At 47.7% G+C, this 12462-nt stretch overlaps 1 protein-coding gene across 2 annotated transcripts in view; it reads right to left on the bottom strand.

The window, feature by feature from the left end:
- Positions 1-12462, bottom strand: part of CALY (calcyon neuron specific vesicular protein) — a 43211-nt gene that overhangs the window by 29098 nt on the left and 1651 nt on the right. Inside the window, exon 1 of one of the 2 annotated variants that reach the window (XM_083146160.1) lies at positions 9955-10000. The exons of the other annotated variant lie outside the window; for it this stretch is intronic. Within the exon in view, the coding sequence (XP_083002286.1) occupies positions 9955-9985 (31 nt within the window). The 5' untranslated portion in view covers positions 9986-10000. Of the gene's footprint in view, positions 1-9954; positions 10001-12462 lie in introns of those variants that run through there. 2 annotated transcript variants of the gene reach the window in all.

The following is a 12462-nucleotide window of genomic DNA, read 5'->3' as shown; positions in this document are numbered from 1 at the left end:
GAATACCCTGTCCTGTATCACAGCCACATGTAGACAGTGTCAGGGCTGGGGATTTCCATGCTGGCAGTGGTGATACTACAGCACCACTTGCTGGTGCCCTGGTTACTAGGTTTGATTTCACTTGTGGCATTTAATATGGGGGGTGTCTTTGAGGCACAAGGCCTTCTGTCTGTGGGCTCCCTGCCTCACTTGGGATGGTGCAGCCATGCCTGTTACAGTTGGCCCACCATTTCTGCCCGCTCTGTTAGCTAAAACAGTGGTGAGAGCTGCTCAATGAAACTAGTAATGCCCCCCAGGTGCTGCAAGGGAGGGGGATTTAACCCCCAGCACACCAAAGGGCATTAGTAATAAGATATGAAAAACCAACATAATAGAGGGTCATTCAGAGATCTTAGTTACATATATTTTGCAGAAGATATGATAAGCTTCCAGGCTTCGTCACGGCTTCTCTGATGCTGGAAGTCCTACACTGGATATAATTGTCTTACTGTAAGGCTACATGATAACAGCACTTAATATATCTGAGTTGAGAGCCATCCTATCAGGAGTTACCCCTAAATCCTCCTTGTGGCACTACAGGAACCAGCATGCCCTCCAGGGTTAACTCCATGTGGCCTCCCTGCCTACTGGCATAGCCGGGTCCCAGTCTGAGCAGCCTTGCTTACAGGGCCTTATGCCTCTTAATTTTACCACAAGTTTACCAGTAATGTTTTTGTTGCTGATGGGTCACCAGTTTGCAGAATACATGGTTGTTTACCTCACCTCTGACCGCTGGGCACCTAGTTGTTTATACTGGCTTACAGTAGTTTGGTTTCCGGGCTTTTCCATTGCAGCAGGCTGCATATCAGAAATACGCCCCTGTACGTACCTGTGTGGGCTGGCACATCCCCGCTGCAGTCCCTCGTTTGGTAGTCTGGCGCATTCTCAAGCCTTTCTGGGCTAGTTTCCCTTCAGCTAGGGTCTCTACACATTCCCCTAGTTTCCCAATGTGCCCCCCGCCCTGAGGGCCGTGGGTCAGTCGAGGCGACATCCCACCATGTTCTTTCCCAGGGTCTTTAGCGCTGTGATTTCTCATGCCTGTGTTTTTCTTTCGAGGTCACAGTTGGTGCAGATCGTATTTCCTCTGCGGCTAATCCATCACCACTGGACTTCGGTGCATGCCGTGTCGGAGGCTGCAGTTACCCGGGTGATGTCAGCAGTCGAACAAGGGGCGGAGTCCGCAGATGCTCCACAGAGTCCACATCCCGGCAGCTGCGAGCACTCCCCAAAGCGGCCATGTCAAGCAGGGGGATATCCCCGACTCACCCAGCGGCTGAGGGTACCGGCCTCGCAGAGCGTGGATCCGGCATGCCGGCTCCTTTACCTTCAGCCAAATCAGAAATCCCGGCTACGTCTGCTGACGAGCACGGAGGCTCCTCCATCGATGGTGAGAACACTGAATTTTCTGTGTGTGCAGCATCCCCTTTACACTCTTCCGCTAGCAGCGGGGAATTTGGGTCCCCCTAGTGCCCGCACGAATTTGCGAGGCTGGTGGCGTGCGCTGTAGCTAAGCAGGTTGGGGGTCCAAGTGCACCCAGAGTGGGAAGGCCCCATCAGGTTAAGGGAGGTCAAAATTCATAATTAGAAGGGGCCAGTTTTTTGTAGACCTTTTCACACTAACCACATATGCGGGAAAAGACTTTGCAAGGTCAGACGGTCCTCAGCGAAGGGTGAGTTCGCTTGCCAGGGTTTTAGCAATTGGCTTAAAGGTGGTTGCCTGTTACTAGCCTCGCGTTACCTCAGCACCAGGCCCGATGAACTCGTGAACATACTACGTTACTTGTTCCCGGTTAACGTCACATTCATAATTACAAGGACAGCGCATGGCGTGATGACTATGTAAAGTGTTGTCACACTCACGAGGGGTCCAAACCCATCTTAAAGGGTGCAAACACGTTGACATTCAGCTGAGATCATAGGTAGGGGCCTGCCTTCGGTGTAGCCTCTAGGCAAGAAGCCCTTTACAAGGGGGAAACACGGGGTGAGATCCGGCAGCAAAGAGAAGCGCTTTGCCTTTCATGACGGCAAGTGTGACCAAGGGGCAAAATGTAGTTTATGTGGGGCAGGTCACCCCAAAAAAATTTATAGACCTGCCGCAAGCAATACAGATCAGGGCGGGGTCGGCACTGGCAGCCCGAGGTGGCGAGACAAAAGGTGCTTGTGGGAATCTAATGGGGCAGTATGGCGGGGCCTTTCCCAGTCTGACCCGCTGATTGGGATTTGTTTCTCCCCTCTGGGGGTGGTCCCTAAGAAAACCCCGGGCAAATATAGACTGATTCAGCACCTTTCTTAACCCCATGGGGCGTCCATCAATGACGCCATCCCCGAGCAACATTGTAGCGTTCACTACCAATTTGTTCGATGAGGTTCTAGGCATGGTCCGGGGCTTTGGCAGTGGGGCCCTAGTGGCTAAATCGGACATAGAGTCGTCTTTCAGGCTCCTCCCCCTACACCCAGAGTCCTTCAGGTTCATGGGTTTCCATTGAGACGGGGGTATATTTATTGACAAGTGTTTGCCCATGGGATGCGCGGTATCCTGCTCCTACTTTGAGAAATTCAGTTCCTTTCTGCACTGGTACATTCATGACGTCACAGGCTGTAGTGGCGTGGCACATTATTTGGATGATTTTCTCTTTGTGGGGCCAGGCGGGCAGGGCACATGTGCAAACATCCTGGCATCCGCCATCAATGTCCCGACGTCTTTAGGGGTCCCCATTGCCGCAGATAAGACGGAGGGCCCTGCCACGGTTCTGTCTTATCTGGGCATTGAGATAGACACTGCAGCAGGTTGCTGCCGGCTCCCTGAGGACAAGGTTTGCAAGCTGCAGGCTCTCATTACTGAATGCAGGGAAAAGAAGAGAGTCAGGTTACGGCTCATACAATCTTTACTGGTCTCTTTCAATTTCGCATGTCGCATTATCCCGATGGGTAGGGTGTTTTGCCATAAGCTAGAAAGGTCCACGGCGGGTGTTAGGCACCCTCATCACACAGTCAGACTATGTCGGGAGATGCGGGACGACCTTTTAGTTTGGTCAGTTTTTCTCGAGCAGTTCAATAGGGAGCTCATCTGGCCTTCTGACCCCGCCTCCAACGTTGAACTGCAGCTGTTCACTGACGCGGCGGGATCTACGGGTTTCGGGGCGTACTTTCATGGGGAGTGGTGCGCCTCGAAGTGGCCTCAGTCGTGGGTTGATCGTGGTTTCACGGTCAACCTGCTGCTTCTTGAGCTTTTCCCGATTTATAGTTTCTGCAGAGCTGAAAAAGGTGCTCCCAGCTAGCTAACCAGAACATAGTGTTCTGGTGTGATGACCTTGGGGTGGTGCATGCCATTAATAATCAGAGGGCGGCTTTCCCGAGGCTTTGCGTCTGCTACGGCACTCAGTTCTGCTCTGCTTACGGCATAACATACAGTTCAGGGCCAGGCATGCCCCGGGGGTGGATAACAACATAGCGGATGCCCTTTCGAGGTTTAAGTTCGCGAGGTTTCGCGAGTTGGCCCCCGAGGCTTCGCCACTTGGGCTTAATTGTCCCCCCTTTTGTGTGGCAGGTCATAGAGCCAGCATGACAGACCTGGCTCTTCTGTCCTTGGCCCCTTCCACTCGTAGAACTTATGGGGCCGCATGGCAGGACTGGGTGGAGTTTCAGGGCTCCCCCGAGGCTAGCGGTTAGTCGGTCGAGGACCGGGTACTCGCTTTTGTTTGGGGTCACCATAGGCGGGGCAGGTCAAAGTCGGCTATGGCGGCGGCGTTGGCAGGCATCGCTTTCTATTCGCGCTTACGCGGCGATCCCGACCCCACGAGGTCTTTTGTATTGTCCAAAGCCATGAAGGGTTGGACACGGTGCGTCCAGTTCCCCCGGATTCACGCAAACCCATAGACATGAGTATGCTGGGGGACCTGGGGGGTTGTTCGGCTAAGGTTGCTGAGAGCGAATACGGAGTTGCACTGTTTAAGGTTGCATTTACATTTGCGTTTCATGGCGCTTTTCGCATCAGCGAGCTGGTGGCAGCCAGCAAACTCTCCCGCACTGGCATCCTAGGGGAGGATGTAGTATTCCGTGAAGGACAAGTGCTATGCGAGATTAAGCGGTCCAAAATGGATCAGATGGGCAGGGGCCACTGGATTACCCTTAATGCACAGGCTGAAGCGGCAGTGTGTCCGGTTTCCTTAGCTAAGGAATATAGCTCCCGCAGACCAGAGGCCGCCTTGCAGTTTTTGGCGCACGTTGATGGGCTACCGCTGACCCTATTCCAGTTTGCGGCTGTGTTTCGGCAATGTTTGGTAGAATTGGGTCTGCGGGAGCAGGATTTCGGAACGCATTCGTTTCGAATTGGGGCTGCTACTTGCGCAGCAGCGGCAGGAGTATCACCTTCTGCCATTCAGGCAGTTGGCAGGTGGAAATCCTCCGCTTATAAGAGTTATGTAAGAATAGATAAGTTAGATAAGTTGTAGTTCAAGCGCCTGTTGCGCCGGCTCAAAAACAATTGTTTACAATCGGTTCTGGAATGACTAGCGTTCCGGAATCGACGGTGTGAAGGTAATTTTTTACTTTTTCCTTCATTGTGGACTAATTCAATTGGCTGTCCCCTAAAGTTCACAGAAGGTTTTTTAAGTTTTTCACCTTCACTTGGGCCGTAGTATGCATTTTGTTGTGTTAAAGTATATCATGATGTTAACCACTAGGTTTTCTCTTTTTGCAGCCCCTCCCCCTTCCGATATGGCTCTGGGTAGGGTTTGGTTCGTAGGGCACTCTTTTATTTTTTGGGCTGCTAGGCACCCACTAGCCTCCAGTGCTCCTGTTCTGGAGAAGGCACTCGCTGTTAGCTGGTTTGGAGTCATGGGTCTCCTTTGGGATAGTCTATGGGAGCTGTTAATCCGCCAAAGCCCGTAATAAGGGCCGCCCCGATGTTCTGGTGATTCATTTAGGTGGCAATGACCTGGTCAAGAGGACGGGCATTGAGCTCACCATCAAGATTAAGACAGACTTTGTGCGTCTGGTGGACCTCTGGCACTGTGTGAGGATTGTGTGGTCCGACATAATTCCCCGCATTAACTGGCAGGGTTGCCGGAATGTGTCAGCAATCGAGAGGGCCATGAGGAAGTTGAACCATGCGGTGTCTAGGCATGTTGTGGCTCGGGGCGGCACGGCGGTTAGACATCCTACTATTGTTAAGGACTTTGTGGTTTTGTACAGGCCAGATGGCGTACATCTTCCTGACTCAGGCATGGCAGGTTTTTGGAGGACATTTTCTCTAGTTTAGGTTAGTTTAGCGTAGGTTGTTATTTGTTTGGGATGGCGGGGCCTGGTTACGCGTGGTGACCCTGCGGGGTCTTTGTAACACAGGCTGTGGCGAGAAGGCGCTCTTGACCAGCAAGCAGGTGGGGTGTCAGGTGGTCTTTGCCCCCCCCCTTTGCCAAGAAGGCGGGCGAGTCCCCAGTTCCGGCTGGGGGCGTTGGCCTTCATGGAAGGTCCACGTCATGCAATAGAAGGGGGCGGTATGTCCGTCACAGCGCAGGCTGTACCCACAAGAAGGGGTGTGGCCATTGGTGGCGCTGAGGTCGCTACCATGGCAAGACCCGCGTTTATGGTGCTGGTCTCAAGCGCTTTCTTTGCCATCTTTGCCTTATACAAATAGGGGTCATACCACTTAAATAAACAACTATGACCTTTTTAACCTTACGCAGTTGGTGTCAGTGTTGTTATTTTTAGATAAGGTGTTTGTGTCATTTATTTCTAGGCATAAGAGTTAAGTAATGGTATGAGTTAACAACAACATAATTCAATAGGCGCCTTAGACAGAGCGAGGGCCGCATAGGCTGGAGGGAATTTAAGAGCCTGTGAATTTGTTGTCCACAAGCAATGTACAGCAGAAGCATCTGTGTAAAGCCCTATGGAAATAGTAGTGGAGTGGCAGTTAGTTCTGCCAATCAGGTAGCAGGGGGGCGGCAGCCAGAGAGGGTTATATCAGTGATCAGAGACAGGAAGTGAGCCTCTTTGATTCTGGATCCCCACCCTCCCTACCCTTCTCTCTGTGCTACCTGGCATCAAGCCATTTCCACCAAATTTGGTTCTCTATTTCCATAGCTTTAGTTAACAATCGGCAAGAAGGCGCTCTCGACCAGCAAGCAGGTGGGGTGTCAGGTGGTCTCTGTGCGGTATTGCCCCCCCTTTGCCAAGAAGGCGGGCGAGTCCCCAGTTCCGGCTGGGGGCGTTGGCCTTCATGGAAGGTCCACGTCATGCAATAGAAGGGGGCGGTATGTCCGTCACAGCGCAGGCTGTACCCACAAGAAGGGGTGTGGCCATTGGTGGCGCTGAGGTCGCTACCATGGCAAGACCCGCGTTTATGGTGCTGGTCTCAAGCGCTTTCTTTGCCATCCCTTATACAAATAGGGGTCATACCACTTAAATAAACAACTATGACCTTTTTAACCTTACGCAGTTGGTGTCAGTGTCGTTATTTTTAGATAAGGTGTTTGTGTCATTTATTTCTAGGCATAAGAGTTAAGTAATGGTATGAGTTAACAACAACATAATACAATAGGCGCCTTAATACATCACAATATCTGCAACCCTGAAACCAAGTACCAATAAACCCTATCCTATGCCTGCCGTACTTATACAGAGCCTCTAAAGGACATAAATATTTCAGGGTTTTAAAATCCCTGGGAAATTCTGTATGTGCTGATGATTAGCTAGTTCCCAGCGCCAGCAGATTCCACTATTCTCAGTACATATCTCTACACTGCACACAAGGGTCTATATATAAACCTGAAACTTAAACTGTCCATTAAGCACTTCTAGTACCATCCAATAATAGACCTCGTTCTCCTACTGTGTAACTACGATCATAATACGTAAAAACTATAGGAATGGGAGGAATTCAATTCAGCGCAATGGAAACAATCTTCATTCTGTAGTGACACAGCAAATCGTGCCACTGGCACCACAAGTATTTCCTTGCACCCCACAGAGGTGCATGTGTGACATTCCATGTGTGCAACCAGGGCATTGTGGCTATGCCTGGCAGCATATTCCTCTCAATGGGCCTTATTTTGGTTCATTCTTTCTGACAAAATCCTTTTTAGATGGGCAAAACCATGTGCACTGCAGGTGGGGCAGGTGTTACTTGTGCAGAGAGAATTAGATTTGGGTGGGGTTTTACTTCAAAGTGAGATCTATATTGCAGTGTAAAAATAAAGCAGTCAGTATTTTCCCTGCACAGAAACAAAATTACTCACCCAAATCTAATTCTCTCAGCACATGTTACATCTGCCCCCCCTGCAGTGCACATGGTTTTGTCCATCTAAGAAGGATTTTGTCAGAAAGAATGAACCAAAATAAGGCCCTATGAGACCAATTTCAAAAGCACCAAGTACATGCATCTTTCCTACCATCTAATTTTTTATGTTGCATTAGATCAGGCATTCCCAACCACGGTCCTCAAGGCACACCAACAGTGCAGGTTTTAGTGATATCCAGGCTTCAGGACAGATGGTTTCATCAGAATCCCTTAGAACTAATTAAGTCACCTGTGCTCAAGCCTGGATATCTAAAAAACCTGCACTGTTGGTGTGCCTTGAGGACCGTGGTTGGGAATGCCTGCATTAGATTAAGGTTCACTTTTAACCTGTGCCATTTTGTGAGGTCTATCTTATTTATCAAAAATGGGCACTTCGTAAAAGCTGTAATAATTTAGGAAATATATAATGCCTCCATATTCAAACATACAGCAATCCTCTCACTGTGCCATCTTGATCAAATGAAATGCCCTACTAATCAGAGGCCCCCTTGTGACTGGTAGGGCATGATGAGATAAGCAGCAGATCCTTAAAGTTCTGTCAGTTGTGATGTGGGGCCGCCACAGGTTTTCCAGTACAACACACAGGTGCTTGATCAGATTGAGATCTGGGAATTTGGCAGCCAAGTCAACACTTTGAACTCTCTGTCATGTTCCTCAAACTATTCCTGGACAATATTTGCCACTGTAGCATGGAGAACATCCTGCTGCCATCAGGGAGTAGCCATGATGGGGTGTTCTTAGTCTTCAACAATTTATAGGTAGGTGGTGCATGTCAAAAGAACACCCACATGAATGCCAGGGCCCAAGGTTTTCCAGAAAACTATTGCCCAGAGCATCACACTGTCGGCTCTTTCTATAGTACAATTAGATATCATCTCTTCCCCAGATAAATTATGCTCAGGCATCCGGTCCTCTGCATAATGCAAAAAAAAAAAAAAAACACCCAACAACTTTATTTTGTCAGTGCATACCCCCTTCTTCCATTGCTTCATGGTCCAGTTCTGATGCTCACATGCTCATTATAAGCACTACAGTATATAGGGATTATCACAGGCACTGATCTGTGGCTATGAACTTCATAAGCAATAAGCTGTGATGTACTGAGAGTTTTGACACTGTAAAGTGGTCTGTGTTGATATTAGCACAGGACTATGGAGACATGCAAAAGTATGACTTTACTACTAGCTGTAATCATGCAGAACAATGGTCGTTATTCTGGTTCACTCGCAAAGGCACAATCACTCTCTAATGGACAAAACCATGTGCACTGCAGGGGGACAGATGTAAAATGTGTAGAGAGAGTTAGATATGGGTGAGTTATTTTGTTTCTGTGCAGGGAAAATATGGATTGCTTTATTTTTACACTGCAATATAGATCTTACTTTGAAGTAAAACCCCACCCAAATCTAACTCTCTCTGCACAAATAACATCTACCCCACCTGCAGTGCACATGGGGCCTTATTCTGATCGGTGCGGCCGTATCCGATTATGCGGCCAGGACCGTGCGTGCGAAACCCCGCCTTCCATACGGATCGCCAACTCCGTCCGTACGCGTTAAGAAGCTGGCCGAACGGACCGCACGTGTATTTTTTTAGGAATACGCCTCCTCCATCTAAGGGAACCTCCCCCATCATTCGATGGTCGCAGACCATCGAATGCAGGACCGAGTGCTCCACCAGCTCCCGCAACCTCAGACCACACGGACATTTTTCAGTGCAAAAGCAGGGATCTGGGCGGGCAGCTGACATCCGGCGATGTCATATGTCCGCCCCCTACACGTGCGTCACGGCCGCATTACCATACGTACGCCCAGCGTTTTCATGGGAACGCCCATGAAACGCGGGGCGTATGCATATGGTAATGAGCCCAAATAGCCCTTCACGCCCCTCTCCACCCCCTGTTCGGAGTGTTCACATATCATGTGGGATTTGGCCGTACGCCCCGCTCGCACATGCGCAGAGACGCCTCTGCACATGCGCAGACACAAAACATCGGCGGGCCGAACGCACGCGGATATATCCGCACCGACCAGAATAAGGGCCATGGTTTTGTCCATCTAAGAAGGAATTTGACTGAAGGAGTGAACCAAAATAACCCCCACAATGAGGTGTGTAGTGTGATTAAATGTCTGTTTCTAAAATGGGCACATCAGCAGTGCTCCAAACCCAAATCTATTTTCGCGACATGATGTTATCACCATACACCTCGACAAAAAATAGTGATGAATTTTAGCTACAGATGTGCCCCTTAGCTGCAGAAATCTGATCACACTTCACACCTCAGTGTTTCTGCTAGCCCGCCATCTAGATGTTGGGACAGTATGACTGATAGGAGATGTTGAACCACCTCGTATATAAAATCTTCTTTAATAACACACAACTATGCAACCTCTGGTTAGGTACATAACTTTTGCTTCCATATATTTTTTACAATGCAAACAAATGTGTAGTATATTCAGATTCTGTATTATAAACCTCTGAATTGAAGGCATGTAACTGTTATCTGTGGCACAGAATATATTAACAAGTTAAATGCAATCATTGCAGGAAAGGGCGACATTTCAGAAAATAGAATGTGGATATCAGGATATCATTGTACAGTCCAGATACATCACCTCCTCCCTTGTTTCTGCATGAACAGCTCATTAACACCTCTGAGACGTTAACACTTGTTCAGGTAGCCAGGCGTTGTTAAGTTTCCATGCTCCATGTGTCTGTGCAGGGAATTTATCTTCAGAAACATTGCATATAGCAAGAAAGCTTTATATGTAGAAAACACTTAATTCTGCATGCATGTCTACATTATTGATGGAATGGCCATAGCAGGTTATGCCCAATAATGATAAGAAAGCACATTAATTACAGAAGTAAAATTGACAGGAATGCACAAGTCTTGGGGCCAGATTCTCTAAGCTTCAAAAGTGATAATATGGAGAGTGATAAACAGCCAGCCAATCAGCTCCTACCCGCCATGTCACAGACTGTGTTTGAAAAATATCAGACAGGAGCTGATTGGCTGGCTGTTTATCACTCTCTATTTTATCACTTTTAAAGCTTAGAGAATCTGGCCCTTTATCTGTAATATACAAGGATGGCCAAGCTTCCTTATCAGGATTCCCTGTTCATGGTTTCCAGATCTCCCAGCTAATGCACAGGTGCAATTATTACGGACAAAACCTTGGGCCTGATGTAGCTAATTATAGCCCCACCCACATCACGGCTGTGTATGAAACCTTAGCAGCAGCTAAGGTGTACATTACAGCCTTAGGGGAGCCCTGACTAGCCATGTAGAATTCTCACAGTAGAAGCATATGGAAACCAGTGATTTACAGTGCAGGAGCACATAGCCAATCAGTAGAGCAGTGGTACCTGATTGGATGCCGGTCTCCCAGTGAAAAGTCACATGGCATTCAGGAAAGGGGATCACATGGCATTCAGGAAGTATAGTGTTTATTTTTAACCCCTGGGATGCCTCATTTGGAATGACGAGGACAAATCTACACTTTATTTATTTTTTACAGGTTAAACCAGATTCTAATGTGCAAGAGGGACTATAGAGCTATGGGGATGTAGGGAAGTATATATGAGTGTGAATATGTATGTGAGTGTGCAAGAATTTTATTTTTTACAATGTGTGCTGTCTTTATTTTAATATTTCTTTTACAGGACGATTACAGGTACCAACAGGCCCTTCAATGCTGATACTTGTGGTTCTTCAAGTACCAGCATGCAGGGGAGGCTTGCTGGGACCTGTAAAAAAAAAAAAAAAACACGGGAGACCCCCTACGTCTTTTTTCCACCTGTATTTTTGGAACAGGACCAATCCAAGAGTCCGGTTCTGCAGCTTGAAATACATGGGGATCTCACACATTCCCCCACTGTTTTTATAGAACCAGGACAAGCCTGGGGTTTGTTATGCCTATCAACGAGGCCCCCATACAGTTTGTTCCCTAATTTTTAACCACTTCAGCACATTCACACAAAGCAGTCTGCACGGATCTCACTGATCTGTGCAGTGCTTCAGCAAACATGCTGCTCACAATGGCCAAAATTTACTAAGATGGGAGCTCTATTTCCCATGGCATGTTGCTATGGGCAACATAATACTTTCTATTATGTTCTAGAAGCTGTTAAATAAATAAGAAGTAGATTCTGATTGGTTGCCCATAGCAACATCCCATGTGAAATACACACTCACATCTTAGTAAATTTCCCCCAATGTGTTTTGAAAGGGAGTTTTCTTGAGAGTGTTGTGATTTTACACCGGTGATGAACACAAGGTTTTCCAGTTTGACTCATGATTTTACTTTAGTTTGGAAAATAGGTAAAACTCACCTAAGATTTCAGTCTTAACCATACACGCAGCTTACTACATTTACCCCTATGTCTCTATTTTTTGAGCTGTATTAAATATGAACTTGTTTATGGAAGACCGTCTGTGGAGATTTTGAGAAGGAGATAAGCTTTGGCACTTTTACTTTTTGGTACTGGACCACCTACCTCTTTTTATTGCATATATCTGGTAAACATTTTTAGGTTATGACACTAAGGAGCCCTTGGCTGCTGTTAATAATTTTTATATATATATTTATACACATGCAAACATACTATACATACGGTATAATAGAAGCATAGACAGACACCTTTATGTCAGAACTACCTACAAGGAAAAGAACAAGAAGACAGGCTTCATCATATCAGAGAAATATAGAATAACCAGCACAGTCTCCAGACTTAAACTGGTTTGGATTGGACAGGACAGTAGTGCATATTTATGTATTAGGGACCTCATATTGAATAGGCTTCTTCAGTGGTAAATATACAGTTCTCTTCAGGGGGTGAATATATCATGGCTGCAGGGGTGTCCCACACTGCAAACATTGCACCCAGTGGACCACTGTGCCTCCATAGCAGTGTATTGGCTCCCTAGATTTCTCCCGTGGTGCCATATTTGTGGTGTATTCAGAAAGATGGTACAGCAGAGGACCTAGCCAAGCCTCTTGCTCTGTGCCAGAGTCTTTGGTCTCTTCTGCACATACTCCAGCTCTCCGAATTCATCATCAGAAACATGGTAGCGCTGGAGAAACCTAGGAAGCTGGTGCACCGCTCAGAAGGCACGTTCC

The sequence above is a fragment of the Crinia signifera genome, chromosome 6 (genome assembly GCF_055691185.1).
Source record: "Crinia signifera chromosome 6, ASM5569118v1, whole genome shotgun sequence".
Lineage (NCBI taxonomy): Eukaryota > Metazoa > Chordata > Amphibia > Anura > Myobatrachidae > Crinia > Crinia signifera.
This window is presented reverse-complemented; position numbering and strand designations above follow the sequence as displayed.